The 24196-nt window shown below is 41.5% G+C and overlaps 1 protein-coding gene across 1 annotated transcript in view; it reads left to right on the forward strand.

Moving 5' to 3' along the window:
- CPA6 (carboxypeptidase A6) overlaps positions 1-22608 on the forward strand; it is an 82977-nt gene extending 60369 nt beyond the window's left edge. The window contains exons 9-11 of the mRNA XM_084849356.1: positions 8921-9123; positions 17872-17956; positions 21342-22608. Of these exons, the coding sequence (XP_084705482.1) occupies positions 8921-9123; positions 17872-17956; positions 21342-21529 (476 nt within the window). The 3' untranslated portion in view covers positions 21530-22608. The remainder of the gene's footprint in view (positions 1-8920; positions 9124-17871; positions 17957-21341) is intronic.
- Positions 22609-24196: the final 1588 nt, after the last annotated feature.

Consider the following 24196-nt stretch of genomic DNA (forward strand, 5'->3'; position numbering starts at 1 on the left):
TTTAAAACGAATCAGCTTTGCTGTGATTTGGTCCATGTGGGGCTCCACAAGGGAGTAAAAATCGCCTCACAGAACATGCTTCCTGGTGGGGGTTGGAGTGAACGTCATCGGACTGGCAGGGGCTGCTCAAATAAGAAGAGGGGCTTCCCCCCGACCTTTCTCCTTTCCCCTGAAGGTCCAGATGTACCTGCATTTCAGGAGCAAGCCTCATTGAGCACAATGGGAGATACTTCTGAGCAGACACACACATGCTTGTTCTGGGAAGCGGGGGTGGTAGAAAACAAAGATGGGAAACAGCCCCCATTTTAACCTGTAGGATCTCTATAACAAAGGGTCGAAGTCGTTTCTTCCTAATGCAGTAAGCCAGACAAAGGAGAATCGGAGCCTCGAGATTGTACTTTACCGCACTTAGGCTTTAAACTGTGCCCTGTCAATTGGGGGATCTCTGTAAGTTCTGTGGGTATTCAGAGGGAAAGCCTTATTCAGCACAATTGGAGTTACTTCTGAGGAGACACTAATAGGTTTGTGCAGGGATGGGAAACATATAGGAAACACCCCTTGACTGGGGTCATGGTGAAAGGCACACCCCTGGGCAGGGCTAGCATACCGAAGGTCAATGCGAGGGTTGGGCCACACAGCAACTATAACTGGGGAGAACCCAACTTAAGGAAAAGAATCGGACTTTAAGCAGTCTCAGAAAATCTGGTTTTTCTGAGATAAGCTCTGGGGTGGCTGCTGGATGGCCATGCTGTCATGTATCCCTAACGACCTCCACATGCAGCCAGTTCAGAGTAAATCACTGGTGGAAACAGGCCCCTAGTTTCATTCCAAAGCTAAATTCTCTGTTTCACTGGGCCCAACAGATATCGCTACCCGATTTTTGCTCAGATCCATAACGAAAAAAATCTGTTCAGGAGGGAAAGATGGAATAGCTGCATAATGCCTTTTGACTGGTAGGGCTAGGAGCTGTCCCTCTGGAGGGACCCTTGGAGTCAGTGCTGCAGCAAGGGCAGTGTGACACTGTATCTGATTAGATCATGTGACTGCCATCTGCAAGTTGTGGCAGAATGGTTGTGAGCAGAGGCACCCATATCCTACTTTTTCAGCCTGGTATAACCTATCTTGCTTTCATATCATGGTATCTACCATCATAAAATAGAAGGTAACGATAAGCCCTAAAATAAAATGAGCACTATGAATGAAACATTACTATATTTTATGGGAATGCCCACTGTCTGTCAATGCATTAAATTGGCAAAGATGCCTCACGAGAAATTTTGGAAAGGAGACTAGATACCTAAATGGCTTAATTTGACCCAATTCAGGTCTTATCTGGAACCACATGTACACCTCTACCGTTTTAACTATTTGGAATAAAAATAGTTGTGTTAGAAATCAGTTCATTGTAACATCCTAGGAAACTGCTTTTTTTGTAGGCTATAACTATGGTTTTCAAACTAAAGTTTCTTAGTGCACAATCCTGTGGGGATAGGCAGTTGCCTCTGAACTTAGAGGTGACCGCCTATCCAGTGCAGGGCAGGAGAAGCACGGAGGGGATCATTCCTTTCGTGCTTCTCCTGCCCTGCATTTGCAGCAGGAAGATGGAGTGGGAGAGGAGGCTGCCAGACAATACATAGGATGTGTCGTACCAGCATTTCCGCCTTCCCTGCCCCGGAACACACCGTTTTGGCTGCTCTGTGCTCCCCTTCCGAGCAGGCACTGTGGGGCCATTCTGAGCTGCCTGCGAGGCAGCGCAGAATGGAGGGAAGGTCAGTTCTCTGGGAAGCGACTTTGGCGCATGGGCTCCGAGGTCAGTTCCCGGAAAACCACATATCCTATGGCCATCTAGCCACTGACTAGCGGCCATAGAATTGCTCCCTAAGAAACTTATCAATGGCTCCTGAATGAGAGAATTAACATGCCCCCAGACATTTGACAGATGAAAAGAGAGACACTGCAATGTGCCCCCAATGCTGCCTGTACCTGTCCTCCTGGCTCTGCCCCCTCCCCATCTCCACATACCGAGTAAAGGTTTGAAGGGGGAGCTGGTTGTACTTGTGGAGGCTCCTCCATGTGATTGGGAGCCCTATGTGATTGGGGCTCCGATTGCATGGAAGAGCCTCCATGAGTACAGGTGGCTCATCTTTCAAGTCCTCGCTCAAGTTATGGAGGTTGGGGGCAGAGCCAGGAGAAATGGCATGAAGTCAGGGTGGGGCCAGCAGCATAGCTTTACTTCCTTCTAATCACATGGAGCCCCCCCACACCACCACCTTTATGTGAGTTACACAGGAAGAGGTCTACAGAGGACACACATGTACTGGATGAGTCATCTCCATCCATGTCATGCTGTATTAATTCTCCTTGCAATAGCCTCTCCTTTCCCCTCAATTTTTTAATTGGGAATTTTATCACAACAAAACGAACAGGAAACATAACAAAAACAAAACAAAAAAAATACAACAACATGTTCTAAAATCCTCAGTTTCAAATATTACAATATTTGAGAAAGGGGAAAAGAGGAAAAAAGTAGGTGACACATAAACTTCAGTAAAAGCAGACCAGATATCCACATATAACTTAATTCGCAAGTTAAGCCTATATACCACACTTTCAAATGTTGCTAGTGTTATTAAGTCTTCAGTCGATTGCATTGTAGGCAGTGAGCTTTTATCCTTCCATTATTGTAGTATCAGTCTTTTAGCAACCAAAAGGGCACAAAAAATCCATTTACACTGACCGTGTGTTGCATTCCAAGAAGCAGGTAAATAATTTAAAAGAACATTTACATCAGTAAATATTAAAACAGCTTTCCAATACAAAATTTATCCATATAATAACTTCCTCCCAAAAGGAGGCAACCATTGAGCATTTCCAAAACATATGAATAAGAGAAGCATTGACTGCATTACACCTCCAACAATTAGCTGAATTTGACAAACCTTTATTAAAAAGGCGTTGCAGCGTCTAATAGACCCAAAACAAAAGTTTTTGCTGAATAAGGTGTAACCGAAGATACATTGAAATGTCCAATACAGATGCCAAGACGGTAGTCCATTGATGAACCAAAATAGGACGTTCCAATTCCCTGTTCCATTCCTGCTGTAAACCACTTGTATCATATTTATTCATTGATAATAAATGTATATAAACAGGAATCATGGGTCGATAGGTCTGATCAGCTTCAATAAGTATTTCCAATAGCGAAGGAGACTCCGAAGCAGTACAAGCAGCAGGACTGAATCTACGTACCAACAAATGTTTCAGTTGCAAGTACTGCCACTCTGCTGTAGCAGGCAAATCAAACTGATCTCGCAAAATTGGAAATAACAAAAATTCATCATCAACCCCCACTAACTGATCCAGGGTAAAAATCATTTTGTCTGTCCAGGTCCGCCATAAGAACATTTTCTTGCTAATTCTTAAATCTGGATTTCCCCATAAAGTCAATTTAGCATGGAAAAATGGGTCAAACTGTAATAGATGTGACATTATATGCCAAACTTTTCTAACTGCCAAAATTGTGGGAGGAGCTCTGTCTTCCTTAATATACTAAGAACCTAATGCCATCCATTTGGAGAGAGGCTTCAGACAAGAAGATCCCAACACTGTCCAAGGTGGAAAATCTAATTTGAGTGGAAAAGACCAAATTTAGTAGAGGTCAGCAAATAGGCCTGATGGTACATAGCTAGATCTGAAAAACCGAACCTGCCTTCATTAATTGGAAGTTGCATCCTTTTTAAAGATATTCTTGGTGGAAAGGAATCCCACAAGACTTTACAAAACAAAGCATTAAGTTTTTGGAAATATTTGCCAGGTATAAGTATAGGGATCCCAGGTATAACATAAATAATTCGAGGTATAGTATTCATTTTAAGTGTATTCACCTTACCCCATAAACTCAACTTTAAAGTTGCCCATCTATCTAATCTCGTGAAATATCAGTAATCAACTTGTTTAAATTTAACCTAATCATTTGAGATATGTCTCTAGGCATAATTATTCCCAAGTAAGTAATGAACTCTTGGCACCGTCAAAATTGCCAGTTGGCTAATACCCTATCTCCAATCAGCATTATTTCCGACTTTGACCAATTAATTGAATAACAGGACAATTCACCAAAGGTATTAATCAATTTCATTAAGGCTGAAACTGATGATTGGAGTCTCGAGATAAACAACAAAAGATTATCGCCATAAAGGATAATTTTAAATTCTAAACCAAAATAGACAAATCCATGAATACTATTATTTTGTCTAATAGCACATGCCAGGGGTTCCAAACATAAATTGAATCAATTGGGAAAGTGGGCGACCTTGTCTGGTACCCTGCCCAAGTAAAAAAAAAAAGCTGAAAATAAACCGTTAGTCATTACTCTTGCTCTTGGAGCTGGGTATAAGATATTAACCCATTTCAAAAATTCTATAGGAAAACCAAAATTAGTCAATGTAGTAAAAAATAAATTTCCAATGAATTTTGTCAAAGGCCGTTTCTGCATCCAAGGAAATAATGGCTGCCTGGTCAGTTCTTTCAGAGTGTAAAGCAACTTGATCAACAACTAATCTAAGATTATCAGCCCCCTGTCTATTTTTAATTAATCCCACCTGGTCTGACCAATGCCGCCATGACTTGTTGTAATCTATCGGCCAAGATTGCTGTTAATATTTTGATATCTATATTAATTAATGATATAGGTCAATAGTTAGCACAATAGGTATGGTCTTTGCCTGTCTTAGGAATCACAGTAATATAAGCGTCATTTAACAATGAAGAAAGGGAGCCCGCCTCGAAAATATGGTTATAGAGGCAATACAACTTTGGGGCTAAAAAACTAGATAATGTTTTATACCATTCAGTTGAGAACCCATCCGGTCCAGGTGATTTCCCAATATTCATTTTCATTACTGCATTCATAATTTCCTCTAAATGCAGAGGAGCTAAAAGGAGCTGCTGTTGTGAAGAATCTAAATGTGGAAGATTAATCTGAGAAAAAAAAAGTGTTGATATCTTGCTCTGGTATCTTATCAGTACTATACAGATCAGAATAAAACTTTAAAAAGTGTGAGTTTATGTCTGTAGGAGAAGTGTATACTTTGCCACTCTCATCTTTAATAGCTGAAATGACATTTTGATGTTGATGCTGTTTAAGATAATGTGCAAGGATCTTTCTAGGACGTTCACCATTTTCCCAATATTTCTGTCATAGACAGGTCAAAGCAAATTCCACCTGTTGTGAAAGAATATTATTCAACTCATGCTTAGTATTTTGTAGCCCTTGATAAAGTTGTGCTGTGGGGGATATGGCAACTGAGTTATAAGAGATTTCAGCTTCTTGTTTAAATGTTTCTGTTGAGTTTTTTTAAGCTTCTTTTGATAAGAAGTGTAAGAGATAATTCAGCCCCATATAAAAACTTTACTAGCCTCCCATTCAATGGCACACAAACCAGCTGTACTCTCATTAGTATTGAAATACTCTGTTAGTTCAGCTAACATCAGAGTTTTAAACTTCTCATTATTAAGAAGAGAAACATTAAAACACCAAAGACCAGGGGCCGTAGGAATATTAGAAAATTGCATTTCCAAACATACTGGGGTATGATCTGACACTACTAATGTGTCAATCTTGCAGTCTTTGATTTGACATACTAAGGATGTAGAAATAAAAAAATAGTCTAATCTAAAGCAGTTATGGTGAACTGCTAAAATAAAAGTATACTCTGTATCGGCAGGATGTAAAATTCTCCAAGCATCAATTAAACCATATTCCATCATATAAGCCTGGAGTGCCAATCTCATAGCAAATTGGGTCTTAGGAGAAGGTCTACTCCTATCTAACAAAGGATCTAAGACCTCGTTAAAATCTCCACCCACAATCAAATAATCATAGGTAATATCAACCAGTTTAGCAAAACAATCATGAAACATAGCCGGAGAATCAATATTTGGCCCATATACACTGATCACAACAATTAACTTACCCATATCCTTTCCTATCAAAATAAAAAAAACACCCCTCAGTATCAAGAATCACCTGTTGAACTGAAATAGAAAGTCGCTTATGAATTAAAATCACAACCCCTTTACACCGGGTTGAGGTATCTGTGACATAAGCCTCACCAACCCAGTCCTTTTGCAACATCTGTTGAAAGCCATGTCAACATTAAGCTCTTTTAACTTAGTAAGAACTTTTTTCTGTTTGTTTACATTTCGCAGCCCCTTGACGTTCCATGAAGCCACATTAAACATTGAAAAAACAAAAGCAAATTATTGGCCCCCCCACCCAAACAGAACTTTCCAGATTTAGAAACAGTGACTAAATTTATATACCATAAGTGGTATAACAAATACATCCTTAGTTTGCATTTAGGACTAACCATTTCAGACATCATCAAAGTAGTTATTATTGCATAGAAACTGAGAAAAAAATATTCAGAAATATGAACAACAGTTGAAAATAAAAAAATCCAAAATAAAAATATAACTCAATCCAATTTGTGTCCACATTCCAAAAAAAAGTGCCCCAACAACAGGCCAAAACAAAAAAACCCAAAACAAAAAATAAAACTTTTTGCCTTCCGTTTGGACTAGCATGCAACTGTGGTGCTCAGCTTGGTTGCTCCCGCATATTGAATGTATACACAAAGCAAAATTACAAAAATGAAAATTTAACCAACAAAAAATAACAAAACAAGTATTTTAAATAATACTTTATCTGGATCCATATTCATGTATATGCTGCTGTTCAGTCGTTCAGTCGTGTCCGACTCTTCGTGACCCCATGGACCATAGCACGCCAGGCCTTCCTGTCCTGCGCTCTCTCCCGGAGCGTGCTCAAGTTCATATTCATTGCATCCGTGATGCTATCTAGCCATCTCATCCTCTGCCGTCCCCTTCTCCTTTTGCCTTCAGTCTTTCCCAGCATCAGGGTCTTTTCCAGGGAGTTTTCTCTTCGCATTAGGTGGCCAAAATATTGGAGCTTCAGCTTCATTATCTGTCCTTCCAATGAGCACTCAGGGTTGATTTCCTTTAGGATGGACTGATTTGACCTCCTTGAAGTCCAGGGGACTCGTAAGAGTCTTCTCCAGCACCACAGTTCGAAAGCATCAATTCTTCAGCGCTCAGCCTTCCTTATTCATGTATATATATACATAGAAATGCGTGTGTGTGTGTGTACCTGCGTAACCTTCTTAATGCAATAGCCTCTCCTGCAAAAGCTTCTGAAGTCAGTTTGTAATAAAATGACCTTAACAGTTTTGCTGTTAAAAAAAACAACTTTAAGGATGTTTAATAGCATTTTTTTATTTCACAATGGAGCCGGTGTTATAGAGTAATTGCAGCTGTTACACATTCAGCAGCATCGACTATCTGGAAAGGGAGCTGTGGGAAGAGCAGTACAAAGGAAGTTCTGGCATGTCTTGTTTAGACAACCAAGCTCAATTCAGCCACAGCCTGGTCACATGATTTAGAAGCAGAGGGGGCACAGGTTCTGTTGGCTGGAGGTTTATTGAGGAAATGTATTCACACCAAAACAGTGGTCAGTCCCAATGGGATTCAGACGTACAAGAATTGAATATGTTAACAGGAACATTTCCCAAAATCCTCTGGAAAACATAGGGGTTTCATGACAGACATAGAGAGATTCCTTAGCAAACAAGTGAATGTGGAAAGAGTTACCTGAAGCTAGGAAGTATGAAAACTACTGGACTGTGGCATCAAAAGGCAAGACATTAAAACAGGATGCTCTTAGGGGTTTGATGGCTTGGTGACTTTCTGTTCAGTGGGTAGCATACTGTCTGCACTCCCCTACCCACAACTTGCCCATCTATGCCCTTTGCAAATTCTTGTCGATGGGCCTGAAGAGAAACACTCATGTCTTAAACCACAGAAAGCATTGCCAGAGTTCTTCCTCTGGCTACGGTAAATGTTGCTTAGTTGCTACTTATCTATCAAGTGAATTATACAATCCTATTATACCTCATATTATTAACGATCATCATGCAGTGCTGGTTCTCATCCCCTTAATGTTGAAGGTACTTATTATGCAAATAATATTTATGAAAAAGTTTTTAATAAGCCCCTTGTGGCAGAAAAAATGCGGCAGTGAAGGCTCATTGCTATGCAGAACTGCTGAAAATACATATTTCTCATGTGAAACACAAGCCAGTTCCACACACAATGTATAATACACTTGGCTATTTCTAACCATGGTTAAGGACATTCCTAAAAGCCAGATGAAAACTAGGTAAACCTCCTGATCACTAAACCATGGTTAGTCATTGGGGAGCATGACATCTGCATTCCTGTATTTATAACATAAGAATGTAAGAAGAGCCATGCTGGATTAGACCAAGGGACCATCTAGTCCAGCATTCTGTTCACACCGTGGCCTATAGGAAATCCACAAGCAGGACTTGAGTGCAATAGCACCCTTCCACCCATGTTCCCCAGCAACTAGTGTACATAGGCAACATACATAGGAATAGACATGTTGGATCGAAGAAAAGGTCCATCCACTTTTGCTCTTTTAATATACATGAGTATTCTGAAGTACTGATGCCAGTAGAATAATGATTTCGGGCATTGTCCAAGCTGGTTTAATTTAAACAGCTATGTTAGAAGAATAGCAAGTGTTGACATACAGAATACTTTGTCCTAACTGATAAAAAAACATGCAGCTCAAATCGACTATTGTACCTTGCCATCACAATTGGTCCAATTCAAGGCATTTTCTGTACAATTTGGGATCATTTCCATCCCTCTTTGTTACAAGCGAGATTATTTTTGTCTGTCATAAATATATTGGAAAAACAGAGCCCCACCAGCACAATCTCTGTAGAGAGTTTTCCTGGCTTGTGCCCATGCATATTTTAAGTTCCAGTCTAATTTTGTGTGCGTCATCATTCCTTTTCTTTTCATTGTGTAGATGAAGGTGCTTCCATCCACCCCTGTGATGACACATACTGCGGTCCTTTCCCAGAATCTGAGCCGGAAGTGAAGGCTGTTGCTCACTTCCTTCGCAAACACCGGAAACAAATAAAAGCGTACTTGTCTTTCCATGCATATGCCCAAATGTTGCTGTATCCATACTCTTATAAGTATGCAACTATCCCAAATTTCAGCTGTGTGGTAAGTACAGAACTTGAAGAATTTTGAATGTTTGCATGTCACTTCTGCTCTTTTAATTTAGAGAAATGTATATGGTTCTGAGCCTCCCTCAGTGAATAAAAAGCTGACTTGAATCTCCTAGCAGTGCAGATCTGCATACTGCTTTCCAGAATGAGAGAATGCCCTCTTCTTCATGGGCGGTTATTTGTACGGAATTGTAGAAATTGAACCTGCCTCAGATGTTGAGAACCACATGGCAATATCACCTAAATGATCTTTCAGATATGTTCTTTAATTGCTACAATGTGATAGTCTCTTCCAGACATCAAATACACTTCATTTGAGGGGTGCAAAGAAGTAGTTGAAAATATATAGTGAATGTTGGCAGAATTCCTATGGGATTTGCAGTATTTGAGTACATTCCCAGCAGGACTTCTAGATGAGAAAGGACAGGCAGGATGAGAAAGAGGAAGCACACCAGCCTCTTTTCCTGCATAATGGTCAAGGTGCCCCAAGAATGCATATATTGCAGATTTGTAATACCTACTGCAGAGGTAGGTATTAGTGACTGAAATAAGTTTGTAATTTTAATAACTTAAGCACAAATGTCATTCCTAGACATAAGTATGAGTTTTATCGATCACAAATATTATGTCAAATATCAAGCTAAGTTTCTGACGCTTTTCTTTTGTAGTTCTGAAACATGATGCCTTGCCTACTCTATTATCTTTATTTATAAAAGTCTGAGGTATTGATTTTCACAATGTTATGAGCCTAGAAAGATCATTGGGTTCCTTGGGAGACTTCTGTTTTGAAAACTCGTCATATTCTTAGCTCCCTACAAAATGTATCTATGTTTATGTTGATGAGTGAGCTGATTTGCAGGGAACACTAAACCATGGTTTAGCACTACATGCATGAGCTGGAACAAGGCTCAGCGAAACCTCTGTTTCATGCACTTTCCCATTGTCTCTGCTGCCAGGAGAAGGACTTCAGCAGAGTTTAGTTTCACTTTCCTCAAAAATTGGCTTGTCGTTACAAACAAACCAAAGACTGTGATTTAAAAAGAAGTCTGGTCTGTTTCTAAACAAGCCAAATTCAAACCTTGGGTTGTTTAGATAGCTTGTTTAATTAACCAGAGTTTGCTAGTTTTGCTAGTTAAAGAGGAGAGGAGGGTTGAGCACACAAGTCCAACACTTTGCTCAGGCTCATCCATGAAGTGCTAAACCATGGTTACATGTGAACCCGTCCAATGATGACTGCAAAAATTTGCAGGCTCCTTATGTATTTTACATCCAGAAAATCACTATCTAATGAGAAACCTTTTTTATAGTGGTATTAGTGGCTTGTTAGGATTGAGAAAAATTGCTAAGTGACTCAAACTCTATTTTATAGATAGTAATTAAAGGAAAAGAAGGAAAAACCAATGGTACAAGACAGGTTTACTGATGTATTGATACTCCAATTTCCCAACACCTTAAAACAAATATTCTTCCTCAGGGGAAACTTATCAGTATATAAATTGGGTGTGGGATAAGAATCTGTATTTGGTTGTGGTCAGTCTCCTTCTAATTTATTCTCAAATAAATGAGCAGCCATAAATACTATTTGTATTACAACAAATAGTATCAGTATTTCACTACTAATCCTGACTCTCCCCTGAGAAGAAGGGGTCTTGACTGTGATATCATGCTAGGTTTTGTAGCCAGCCAGAGCCCCTGCCCTCCTTCCCAGCCCCAAGATGTGAGCAGGCAGGAGCTTATGTTTCCAGGCCTGGAGAAGTCATTGAGGGGGAATCTCCCAGACCTGGTGCTGACTTGGAAAGGATCAGAACGCAGCAAAAGTTCTCACTGTTTTTCATGACTTGCCAGGGCTCAGCACAAAGTCAGCAATTTTTTCCCACCCCACTCCTTAGCCTGGAGAGGAGAAGGGGACTTCCCAATGTTGGAAAGGATCAGAAAGCAGTGAGGGCTGAGTTACAAATAATGACTCTTTAGAACAATGGAATACATTTACTTAGTATCTGAGAGTAAAGAATAATTATAGGAATGTAAATAATGGAGTCTTAGAAGTAGTATAAAATTGAATAACGGTTGACTAAAATAAGATGGAACTGTATAATTTATGCTTTGAAATGAACAAACGATCGTACTGAATTTTAATTTAGTTGGTATTTGATTGTACCTTTCTAGAAATCAATTGATATATTTTATGTTTCTTTATTTTATTAATTCTACTAATATTACATAATAATAATAATATTAATAATAATAATAATAGAAAACAGTGAGTCAGCTCTCACTGCTTTCAGACCTTTCAAAATTCAGCACAAGGTCTGAAGCTCCTTTCAAAAATTCAGCACAAGGTCCTGTTCTTCTCCTGGCTCAAAAGAAAGGTAAGGGGTTTACCTGAACAATGTGCTCACCAGTGGATCCCCTGTGTACTATTAAATTCTAAGCACATTACTGTCCAGGAGCCAATCACAGCACATCACCAGGAACATATAAGCTGCAACAAGGGAGCACATCACAAGGTTTTGTCACTCTTTGCAACTGTATTGAGAGGAAGAAAGAAACATGATGGAGAATAGTGATGAGAGGTTCCAAGCCATCCATGTGCAAAGGAGAACACTTGCACAAATAACACACTCCGAGCTGCCAAAGACAACACATTTTCACAGAAATGGAAGAAGGGCATCTTTACTGATGCCTCACACAACCCTGTAAGATGGGGTTTCAGCTTATTGTACATATGCACTGAGCCACAACGCAGAATCACAAAGAATTTTCCTTCCTATTTCCCTCCCTTGGGGCTGACTTCAGAAGTCCCTCAGATTTATTTTACATGTTGAGATTGGCCAGCAGATGAAAGCTTTTCCGTGGGCTTTAGTATTCAGAAATGAGGGGACTCTTTAATAATTCCTGAGTTGAAGGCAAACAGACTTCTGTCCAGCTTACTACACAGAACTGTGCTGCCAGTCACTCTTTGGATTAGTGTGTTAAATTATTTAGGGCTTTGAAACTGGAGAAAGGGATACACATCTCCCCATATTTAAGTCTTGTCAGACTGAATTTTCCAGTGCAGATCTGTGCTTGTTAGGTTATTTCAGTCTTTAGGGAGGTTATTATTTTATTTATTCACATGTTTTTCTTCAAGAACTATGGCCAAGGGATTTACAGTGAAGTTGTATGGCAATGCAACAAAAAGGTGGGCTTGGAACCTCTAACCATCCCTTATCCTCCCGCTGATATATGGGACACAATCTGCCAAGGTGGAATCCACAGCAATGATGGCCCCAGAGGCAAACTTACAGTGAAAGTAATTTCTGTCTATTAAGTGTAGAATTTAAAAAGTGTTTTCACAAAAAGGTCTCAATGTCAGCCGAAAACAAGTCTTTGTTTTTATTAATTCCATCAATATCCCACTATGGAACGCAAAGCAGCATAGCTCCCAAGTAGGGGTGGACGAAAGTCACTTACCTGTCCTCGAAGCTTGTTCGCGGTGGGGGGGAGGCGCTTCGCTGCTCCCCCCGCGAAGTTCAGGCCGGGGGGGGAGGCTTCCCGCCTCGCCCGGCCGAAATTCAGGCCGGGGAGGAGGCTTCCCGCCTCGCCCGGCCGCGAACTCCAAAGTTTAAAAAAAAAAATAAAACGCCCCCGTGATAGGCTACGTGACGATTAACGTAGCCTATCACGGCTAGATCTGCAAAGTCAGCCGTGATAGGCTACGTTAATCGTCACGTAGCCTATCACGGGTGACTTTAAAAAAAAAAAAAGCGCGTACGGATAATGGCGGCCCCCATAGGGAGCCGCCATTCGCGTTCCTTATTTGGTCGCTGTAGTCTACGTAAATCTTTACGTAGACTACGGCGAAAATAAGGGCAACGCAGCGTTGCCCTTATTTTCGCCGTAGTCTACGTAAAGATTTACGTAGACTACAGCGACCAAATAAGGAACGGGAATGGCGGCTCCCTATGGGGGCCGCCATTATCCGTACGCGCTTTTTTTTTTTTTTAAGTCACCCGTGATAGGCTACGTGACGATTTACGTAGCCTATCACGGCTGACTTTGCAGAACTAGCCGTGATAGGCTACGTTAATCGTCACGTAGCCTATCACGGGGGCGTTTTTGTTTTTTTTTCTTTTATTGCAATGGCGGTGGCGGCAGCCGGTCGAAAGACCAGCTGCCGCTCCCGCCCTGCACGAACATCCGCCGAACCGCCGGCCGGACCCGCCGCCGGGAGGGACATTCGGCAAAGGTAAGTCCCGTCCCAGGGGGGTGCGGAAAATTTCTCCCCGAAACTTGTTCGGGGGGCCGAACACGATGGCGCTTGGCCCCCCGAAGTTTCGGGGAGAAATTTTCCGCCATCCCTACTCCCAAGTAGTTTTTCCTCCAGGCACTGATCGGCCCCAGACCTGAAATCCAGCAAGGTTGTTTGCACCATGTTCCTTCAGGCCATGTCCTCAGCCAGTCACTCAAGAGTCACACACACAGGGAATGCAGCCAAAGTAGAAACCAGCTTCTACATTTAGATCAGCAATACTGAGTGCTGATCAGTGCTGATCTACATTTAGATCAGCAATACTGACTTCTCATCCCACAACAAAATTAATAGATATACAACAGACAAATCTCCAATTAGAAGCCTAGAATCTGTATCGCACTTTACAGAGGAAAAGAGGACAGGCCCCTGACCTTACAGTCTTAAAATTCAGTACAGAGGGAGGGGCAGCAGATGTAAACAGTGAAGCTGTATGCAGTTTCAGTTGCATATGCTTAGGCTTGAGCTGTGATCCTATACTAATTACCTGTTGTTAAGCCCCATTGAACTTAGTGGGATGAGTAGACATGAATAGGATTGCTCTGTAGGGTTATAGTAGGGCATGGGACAAGGGGGGTTGAGCCAAAGGCTTGATGGAAAAGGTGGGTTTTGAGGAGGGATTTGAATGAAGTGAAAAAGATGGCATCATGCAGATGAGCTGGGAGGCAGGCCCAAGCATACAGCGCAGCAAAGGAGAAAAGGCAGAGTCTTTTGAGGGAGGAAGATCCCTTCAGGTGCTGGAAGTCTGTGACAAACCACTGTGTCTGCCTTGCTAGCTCTGTGGGGTTGGAGAGGCTGTTTGTCTATTTTCCTCTTAGGCTGCTACCACCCACGTAAATAACTAATTGAATATTAACATTTAATAACTCAGTCTCATTGAACATTAATATTTAATAACTGGTAACCTGAACACATGGGAATCCAGGCTTATGGTTTTGATATATGGAGGATGGGCCCCCTTTCCAGTTTCCTTTAACCTCCTTAACAACCAGGTTATAGTGTGTTTGCCAAATAACCCAGCACATGCATAAGGCCAACTCCAGGCTTGGCAAGACAATCAAATGAACTCCAGCTTCCAATTCAAATTATTATTATTATTATTATTATTATCATCATCATCATTTCTATACTGCCCCATAGCCGAAGCTCTCTAGATGGTTTACTAAGATGAAAAACCATTAAGGTTACAATATACAAATCCATTTACATAAAAAACACAAACTGACACAGAGACAACATATATCTAAAAACAACTTTAAGCAATCAACCATAAGGCAAATCCAGGACCCTATTAAAACACATTATACGCTGCCAAATGCTTAAGAAAAGAGAAAGGTCAACCTGGTGCTAGAATGATAACAATGTTGGTGCCATATGGGCCTCGTCAGGGAGATAATTCCGTAATTGGGGGGCTACCACCGAGAAGGCCCTCTTCTTTGTTGCCGCCTTCTGAGCCTCCCTCAGAGGAGGCACCCAGAGCAGGACCTTTTATGCTGAATGTAGGGTATTAGTAGGTTCATGTCGGGAGAGGCATTCCATCAAGTACTGTGGTCCTGAGCCATGTAAGGTTTTATAGGTTAAAACAAGCACCTTGAATTGGGCTCAGAAACGTACAGGCAGCCAGTGTAGAACCAAGCAGAGAGAGGGCCAAACATAGACAGTTGCTTTAAAAATAAAATGGAACATTGAACTAATTCACTAGCACTTACTTATGAGGATTCTAAGAGGAACACATCAAAACAGTATACCGGGCATGGGGTGGGGTGTCCTCTGGGAGGTCCTAGCATGGAAAAGATTTGCCTTGACTCTTTGCCAATCACCCAAAAGGCAAAGGATGTTTCCTTCTCAGACACAGGCAGCTCCCAGGGAGGGAAATTCAAACTGACCAATCGATAGCCTGGGAGAACCTGGTCATGCATCCACCAGGCGATTTCTACAGTACGTCTTTTGCATAAGCTGAGTTAGCCTGGAAAAGTTCTGCAAACAGAGATTGGTGTCTACAGCTGCCTGGCTATGTTCTTTGTTTAAAAGATATTTCCAGAAAAAAGGAATGTGGTGGGGAGGTCTAGTTCATCACAAGGATTGGGGAGCAAAGATCGTGGGCAGAGGTGTATCAGGATATAAGAGTGGAAAGATAATCATGGTTAAGTTCATAGAGGGTTTTGAAAGTAAAGAGAAGGAGCTTGTGTTGATCTGGGAACAGACAGGAAGTCAGTGTAGGGACTTGAGAGATGTTAGGTGATCAGAGCAACAAGAAAGGTGAATGATTTTGGCAGCAGTGCTGGATAAACAAGGGGACAAAGGTGAGACAACTGAATTCCAGAGAGGAGACCATAATGCACTGAAAGAGATATTAGGACAGCTTAATAACAGTTGTGACAGTTCTCCTTGTGGTAAGTAGCTCAACACTTTCAACTAGCTACCTAGTAAAAATTTCCCTCACTTCTGCCTGCCATGGGCTGAATCTCCTACAGCCAGCTCTTTAACAGTGTGTAAAGGTGTCAACTGTCAGCACATCCAGCGACTCTGTATTTCCTCTGTCATTTGGCTCTTAAATGTACAGAAATACAGTAGCAAAATCTTGGCAGTTCCCTCATCTATAACATAATTAAGTTATTTTGAAATGGATTCCTGTCATGGACTGGCTGTTGTAGTTTTGAAATATAATTCAGGGGTATTTCTTCATACTGAATGGCTCTTGTCAAGATAAGACCCTTTCTTTTCCATATTCCATAATTCAGGTATTGGAAATCCTTAAAACTTAAATAAGTCGAGCAATCAAGTGTTTACTTGTTCCCAGTCTTGTCATACTGGAACTGTATCCAGTTGGATGTGGGGTGCAAGTATATTCCCAGGGGACAGTTGAAAAATGCCTTCAACTGCATGTTGATCCTTTGTAGTTCACCTTGTAGTAGTTGCCAATGAAATGCAATAATTAGTTTATATTGTCAGCTTGTAACAGAATGTGTTAAGGTTTTGCTAATGTTACTGGCAACTTGATTTTACAAGTTGTCCACAATACTTCCTTTTAAAAGAACACAGCAAATGCAATGCATATTCTCAGGGGGCAGTGATAATGAGCAGGGTGGTACCTGCAATTGAGAAACCAAGCCAACATTTTGCCTTGTATAGTGCTTCCATATCTCAGGTGCCATTTTTATACAAGAGCGATAATTATTGTAGTATTGTATACAGTAATACAAGTATAATCTATACTTTTTTTAAAAGGGTATTTTCTATAATGATAGCATAATGCAATAAGATTGCAATAATAGAGTCACATTACTACAAACTGCTATGCTGCTGAAAACTATAAACACCAGTGCTTAAGATATGTCACAAAAGTCACATCCGTAGCAGAGATTTGGTGGGGGGGGGAAACTTCGCTTTCAAAACAGTTGCATTTATCCATTGTAAACACTTTGAATGCTACTCCATTATCCGTCAGGGCAAGACCCCTGAGAACAAAAATAGACATACATACCTCGTCAAATGTTAAGGGTGCCCAGCTGAAGATTCTCTGTATGTACCTTTAAAACATTCAAAAGTGGCAACAAGGAAAGGATCAGAGGCAGTGCCAGGATCAGAGGCAGTATGTCTATGTACGCCAGTTGCTGGGGAACTTGGGTGGGAGGGTGCTGTGGGTTTCCTGTGGGCAGCTAGTTGGCTGCTGTGTGAACAAAATGCTGGACTAGATGGACCTTTGGTCCAGCATGCTTCTTCTTATGTTCTTATTGGTGATCCATTTCTGAATGTTTTAAATTACATGTATGAGCGTTTTGTACTTGGAAGCATATTATGTGCTGAAGGTTCAATTCTGAGTACAAATGGTTGCCTGTGAAGGCACTCTCATAATGAGTGAGTGTGTGTGTATGTGTGTGTGTGTGTCCCCGCCTGGGAAGGGAAGGGAAGGGAAGGGAAGAAGTTCCAAGGAGGAATAGGATCCTGAAACAGGCACCACCTTTCTCTCTCTCTGGCCAAGCCATGGGTGGACTGAATGCACCCTGGAAGAGGACCCTCACTGATCCATATTGGATTTGCAGGGATGGCTGCACCTTCACTGCCTGGTCATCACAATGTGATCTGAGAAGGAAGGGAGCTTAGAAAGAGCAGCTTTACATGGTTTTAGCAGTGGGGTCAGAGATGTCCTGTTCGATACCTCCCTTAATGGCAGTGTTAGAATCACTATCCCAGGCCACAGATCCTTACAATGCAGTGGCAGGAAGACAGTATGTGTACAATTGCATGCCAGGATATCTGCATGCTCACTGATGGAATAGACCATTCCTGCATGGGGCGGTGGGAGAAGGTAAAGTAAGGGTTGGAAAGGGAAAGACATAAAAAAGATTGAGAAGCATTGTCCTAAGTCATTCTATGTTATGTGAAATTTCAAATAAAATAACGTGCTTTTTTCTTTTCTTTTTGGGGTGGCCTTTTTTGTTCCCCTCACAGGAATCTGCAGCTTTTAATGCTGTAAATGCCTTGCAGTCAGTTTATGGGATACGATACCGATATGGGCCTGCCTCCAGCACTTTGTGTAAGTTTCTCAAGCAAGCCCGTTCTCTGTTTTCATATACTGTATTGATGTTGGTTCTGTTCTAATAAAGCAAGAAAACAATTTCGGAGACCAGAGACAAAGGAGGGGATGTTGTAAAGCCTGCAGTCCTGCAGATTATATGCTGCTGAAATTACACTGTATTTAAAACTCAGCCAGACACGCAAGCAGAAAGCACTTTCATGCATGTGCAGTGGAGGGGGTAATATTTCCTTCCCGTGGCAGACCCTTGTGCCTCATGGGATGTTGCTCTGGAGGGCCACCTGACCTCTCAGCGGGTATGGGAGGCTGCCACTGGAAGGGAGAGCTGAAAAGCCCCAATGGGTGAACGGACCTTTGCCTACAGTGCTTTGGATTCCACCAAAGGCTTGTGGGATTTGTGGAATTAAGCAGCCTAATTATGCAGCCCAGGTCTTCTTGCTGTGCTAATTATTGGTGCAATGGATTGCTTCTGAGGTTGGCAAAAGAATAATCTGCCTGTTGAAGAGTGCAACATTGAGAAGACACAGAGCTGAGTGTAAAATAATATAAGAGGATCTTTAAAAGATACTGAGAAATTATTCAATTAAGCTGACAGAGAATTATTCAAATGGAGGCCTCGATCTCACTCAAGTCACAGGCAACCAGTTGCAAGTTACTGACTGACAAATGCAGATGGAAAACTGCAAACCCCATACGCATCAAAAGATACATCTGGACAATTCAATGGGGCCTGAATGAGCATCACAATGGCTGTATTTGCACATAACAGTAAGCCAGGATTCCTGAATGCTGGTTTAGAGTGGACAAGCTGCATGCTAGTGCATGCGGTTTGTTCATTTCTGCTTTGGCCCTCCAACTCACATGAGCCAGTAAACTAAACAGGACGTGATAGCTACACATTATGTCTGAACCTGGGATCCTAGTTTGTTGCTGCAAAACAAGCCAGGAAGAAGCCAGGCTTTGTTGTTGGCTTATGTATCCTGGCTTGTTTGGGAGCAACCAGGATTCCAGGTTTGGATGTAATGTGCAGCTGTCGCTGGTTTCATAGAATCATAGAGTTGGAGGGACTTCAGTATCATCTAGTATAACCCCTGCCAGTACAGGAAATCCACTACAGTATCTGTGATAAGCGGCCACCCACTTTTAGCTGTTTAAAAACCTCTAATGAAGGTTCACCACCTTCCAAGGCAGTCTGCTCCACTGTTGAACAGCTGGTATAATCAGGAAGTTTTCCTAATGTTTATTCTACATTAGGGGTGGGAAAACTTACTTGGGTGAGTGGGCAGATGATCCTCACCAACCGCTCTGAGGGCCGGATGATGCTAGGGTACAGCATCACGGCTTTGCTAGTCGCAAGCATTCCTCAGTTGTCCTTCCGGAAGTGCTTCTTATGTTCTGTTCCTAAATTCTTCATCTTCCCTGATAAGGCAAAGCTGGATAGGTACTAGCAGGAGGAACAAAGCAGGAGCAAACAGACTGTGTGCATTAGCATGCAGCCTGTTTACAGTAAACCAGGATTAGCCAGGAATCCTGGTTCACCATTACATACAGATGTGACCAATGTGGATGGGCATCTATATGCATATTTTAATCTGTGTCCATTACATGTATGAAACATTACTTCCTTGGATGGCACTTTTTTGCCAATCAGGGCATATGCATTTTGTGCTTGTAAGAGTTTCTTAGTTTTCTCTCATATCTTTATAGGGAATATTGATGTACCAAGTGTTCCTTCAGACTCTTGGCTACGTTCTTTTTAAATTCTGGGTTGAGAACACAATCACTCTGAAGACGATAAAAAGCAAAATAAACTCTCTTCAATATATAAGTATTTTAAAGAGTATTAAAAATGCATATTCTTCCCAGTGGAGTATGGAATCTTCAAAGTTTGTTTTTTTAATAACGATCAGAGCTTGAATGGAACTCTCCAGACAAGTTCGAAAGACAAAAGAAATTCAGCAGCTTTATATATAGCAAAGGGACACATGGCTCACCACTTTAGTTTGATCTGATCGGAACATCGGAAGACTGAATGTTGTCTGGGTTTAAAATGAAGTTATAGGGAAGCATGCAGATGATGCTTTTCTTCCATCTAAAGGTGCCTTATTGGCATAACATGGTTTTGAGTGTTGCCAACGTATATGTGGACAGTTCCTTCCCTAAACTAATTAAAAGGAATGGATGGTAAAATATCTGCATATGCTAGGTTTTTTTGGTGGGGGGGGAGGGGTGAAATGCCCATCTATGTTTGGTTAAAGACTTTTTCAGCCCTTAAGTGACAGCAGCTTTCTCCTGCTGTTCTGAACCACACACTCCATCTGCACATCATTGTCAGATTACCAGAATTGTTTTTAAATCACATATTAATATATTGAATAAAGCCTCTGAATCATGAGTGGTGCTCTACATTCAGCCCTTCCTGCAGTATTTTGCACTAATGTATAGCCAGGGATCCAGGTTGCTGCTGGGAAAGTCTACTGAGCAACAAATAGAAATTGTATTTCATGCATTCATCAGTTATGGATGTGTACGGGCGAGCTGGTCTTTTGGCCTTCCACAACCTGAACACATCTTCTCTGGAGTTAACCTACATCTATGCAAAAGGTGTGATTAAGGCTATAATAAATAAGATTTACTTCTGAGTAGACATGCATAGGATTGCACTATTAGTAACTTGTGGAAAGGGTTTTCTGTTTCCGTTCCTTAGGCCAGATCTTACAAAATAAACTTCATGTATAGTCTTTCACACCTGGCAAGTTGAAACCATTGTGAAAGGAGAACGTAGAGAATTTTAGCCGCACTGTTTTGTTTTCCATTGTGTAATGCTTAGATCGTCTTTGGAATTAAAATTGACTTACTTCAAGCTAGTCCTATGAGTCCCTGTAGCAGCAGAGACATAGTCAGATCGTAGTTACTATGTCAGGAACTGTCAATACTGCACCACTATAGCATCATGTGAGATATTAAGCAGTACATAAATGAATGGAGAAGGAATGCCAGTCTGAGGGTGTTTTAACCAGACAGAGACAGCTCTGCCAGCACAAACCTGCCTGGTACCCAGTAGTTAGAACTGAATTAAAACCTACACATCACACAACAGGATGGATCTATCCGTCTTGCCCCACCAGCAATGCTGCTTGTGTTACCTACATTGCTACACTATACCACACACACAGAGAGAACTGGAGTGTGTGTATGGGACTAATGAAACTGATTTTAGTTGAAATTAGATTCCAACTTGCAAAGCGTGTTTGCCTCACATCTCTGGAGTTGAGGACATTGAGCTGCTTCAGACTTGCTTAGTAAAACAACTTAAAGTACAACCATATTGTACTAGCATATTATTTCATATACATCACTTGAAACTTTGTTTTTCCTTTTCTAGATGTGAGTTCTGGCAGTTCTATGGACTGGGCATACAAAAATGGTATCCTCTATGCCTTTGCATTTGAGCTGCGTGATACAGGTCATTTTGGATTTTTATTGCCGGAGACCCTAATCAAGCCAACTTGTACAGAGACCATGCTGGCTGTTAAAAATATAACCATGCACCTGCTAAAGAAGTGTTACTAGGGATTGAAGCTGAGGTCCAAAACTCTTAATTTTTTTTAATTATTATTGCTTTATTACATCGACAATGTCAGTCAAGGAAGTCTAGAATGTTTCCAACTGGTGGAGCTCATAGAAGAAAAATGTGACATTCATTCTACATATAGGTGTTGTTGAAGAATGTGAGACATATTCTGGGCTGTGTCTATCCTGGGGTGGTACTATACGAGTGCAGATCTCAGTCTAGGGTTTGAAAATATGTGCACAGGCAGGAGCTGGGGGTGAGAGCAGAGGAACAAAACAAGCTTTCCAGTGGTAAGGGGAGGCAGGGCTTCAGTGTCCCAAATAGGTCTTTGCTCCGGCTCATAAGTAGCTGAAGCAGAACAAATTATGTAAAATAACCATGCCTATTCAAATTGGCTTAGTTTGCATAATTTATACAAGTCATGGATACCACCTTGGTAGAAGAAGAGAAAATCTGTGTTAACCTTGGCACAAAATTTTAATTTTTAAAGAACAGAATATACACAGCCCTGAATATAGCTCCAATGTGCGCAACATAAATTAAATAATCTCTCTTTGGGGATAATAAAGCTCCTCCATTTCCCACCTCCAGCGTCAGTATCATTAACTTTAATGACAGTAGAATAAAGTGCTTATTATGCAGAAAGATCTCTGGTAAGACCCATGCATAAAACTCACAGGGAAAAAAAACTCAGAACAGATAGGGATAATTTCTCTATATTCCTTCTGTCCTGTCTCACACTGCAACAGCACCAAGAAGGAACATTCCAGTGGTAAGTATAGGAATACACTGCATATACTCTGACCTGACAATAGCCTATTCATATCATGCTTATTGCACCTGATGTAATTGATTATAGGTTTTATTTTCTTATGACCAGATTGTAGGGGAATAATGTTAAGTTTTGCCATTATGTGTTGAAGCTTAGGGAAGTTATTTCATTTATGCTATGACTTAGAAACAGCCCTTCACTCTAGTGTAAACCTGAGTGATAGTTTTGCATCCAATTTACTAGCATGTGCAGGTAACAGCATATCTTGGGAGAGGCAGGATGTAGAATAACCTGACTTTAAGCCATAGCCCATGGACGCACATTTTTTTTGACTTGGGGATTGGGGGCTGAACCCATGCACAGTTATACACATACACCCCGGGGATCTTGAAACAAAATGCTCTTTCCAGTGGGAAAAGAGTGATCTGCATGCAGATCTCTGGGAGAGGGACCGGAGAGCCTTCTCTCCACCCCCCTCCTCCAGCGATCCTGATACACATCTCTCTTTCCCATGAAGAAAGAGTGATCTGTATGAGGATCTCTGGGAGAGCGCAGAAAGCCTTTTCAGTGCATGGATGGCTTTGTATGGGAGAAGACGGTCTAAGAGTTAACTGGCTTCCAAACCATGTAGGGCTTTTAAGTAAGCACTGGCATTCTGATCTTGAGTCTGATCATGGACAGGGAGCCAATACTATTATTTCAGACCAGGCACAATATGATCTCACCTCTTGGTCCCTGCTAGTAATGTTGCAGCACCATTCTGAATTAGTTGCAGCTTCTGGACTGTCCTCAGCGGCAGCCCCACACAGTCCACATTGTAGTAATGCAACCTAGAAGTTGCATTACCACAGAGCATGGATAACTGAGTCTAAGCTGTTTTATAACACAATACCGAATTATGTTCAGGTCCATCATTCATGCCAAATAACACAGAGATTAGAACCCTGATCCAATAAGACATGGGCAGCATGTTTATTTTGGATGCAAATAGTCCCAACAGCATGTGTGCAGAAGAATTTGTGGTGGGGCTGAAAACACTGTGCATTGAGCTGGCCAGCTTCTACATTGAATTCTGGTCCAAGCCGAGAGACCCATGAGCACAACACTAGATTGTGCACATGTTGCTGTGATCATGCCTTCTGCCCTTGATGGGAAAGGAAAACACATTTCTGAAGATGATTTCTATTAATCCCCTTTGGCCTAAGTTTGTAAAACAGATTGAACACGCTGTTTATTGGGTAATCAGTGTGGTGAATTCTTATAACCATAGGAAACAAAACACATTTAGGAAGCGGGGAGATGGCTGGAGTAATACAGAAATGCCCAATATATTTAAAAATCTGTTCTGCAAACGTAGGCCAAAGGGGATTAATAGAAATCGGCTTCAGAAATGTTTAATTTGGTATACCTGCATTATTTATATATGGTCCAATTTCTTAATTGAGACTCCTGTTCTCTCCATGAGAAGTAAAAGGTGAAAAAAACAATTGTTTTATCTGCCATCCCCTTTCAATAACATAGGCTTGACAGCCAGTTGTGGGGTGGTTTTGAAAGTGCCACTTCAGTGATTGCATCTGTTTTGAGGCTCATGTGTCAGCTGATTGAAGCATATCGGACTGTGGGGGCGTTTCCACCAGCGATTTACTCTGAGCTGGCTGTGTGTTGAGGGTGTTAGGGATACAGGACGTCGTGGCCATCTAGCAGCAACCCCGGAGCCTATCAGGGAAAAACCAGATTTCCTGAGATTGCTTATAGTCCCAATTATTTTCCTTAAATTGGGTTCTCCGCGGTATAGTTGCTGTGTGCCCCAGCCCCCGCATTTAGCTCGGGTATGCTAGCCCTGCCCAGGGGTGTGCCTTTCACCGTGACCCTGGTCACGAGGTGTTTCTTGTGT

This window comes from Heloderma suspectum, chromosome 4 (assembly GCF_057233095.1).
Source record: "Heloderma suspectum isolate Gila_16-S chromosome 4, 16-S_ref, whole genome shotgun sequence".
In the NCBI taxonomy this organism is placed as follows: Eukaryota; Metazoa; Chordata; class Lepidosauria; order Squamata; family Helodermatidae; genus Heloderma; species Heloderma suspectum.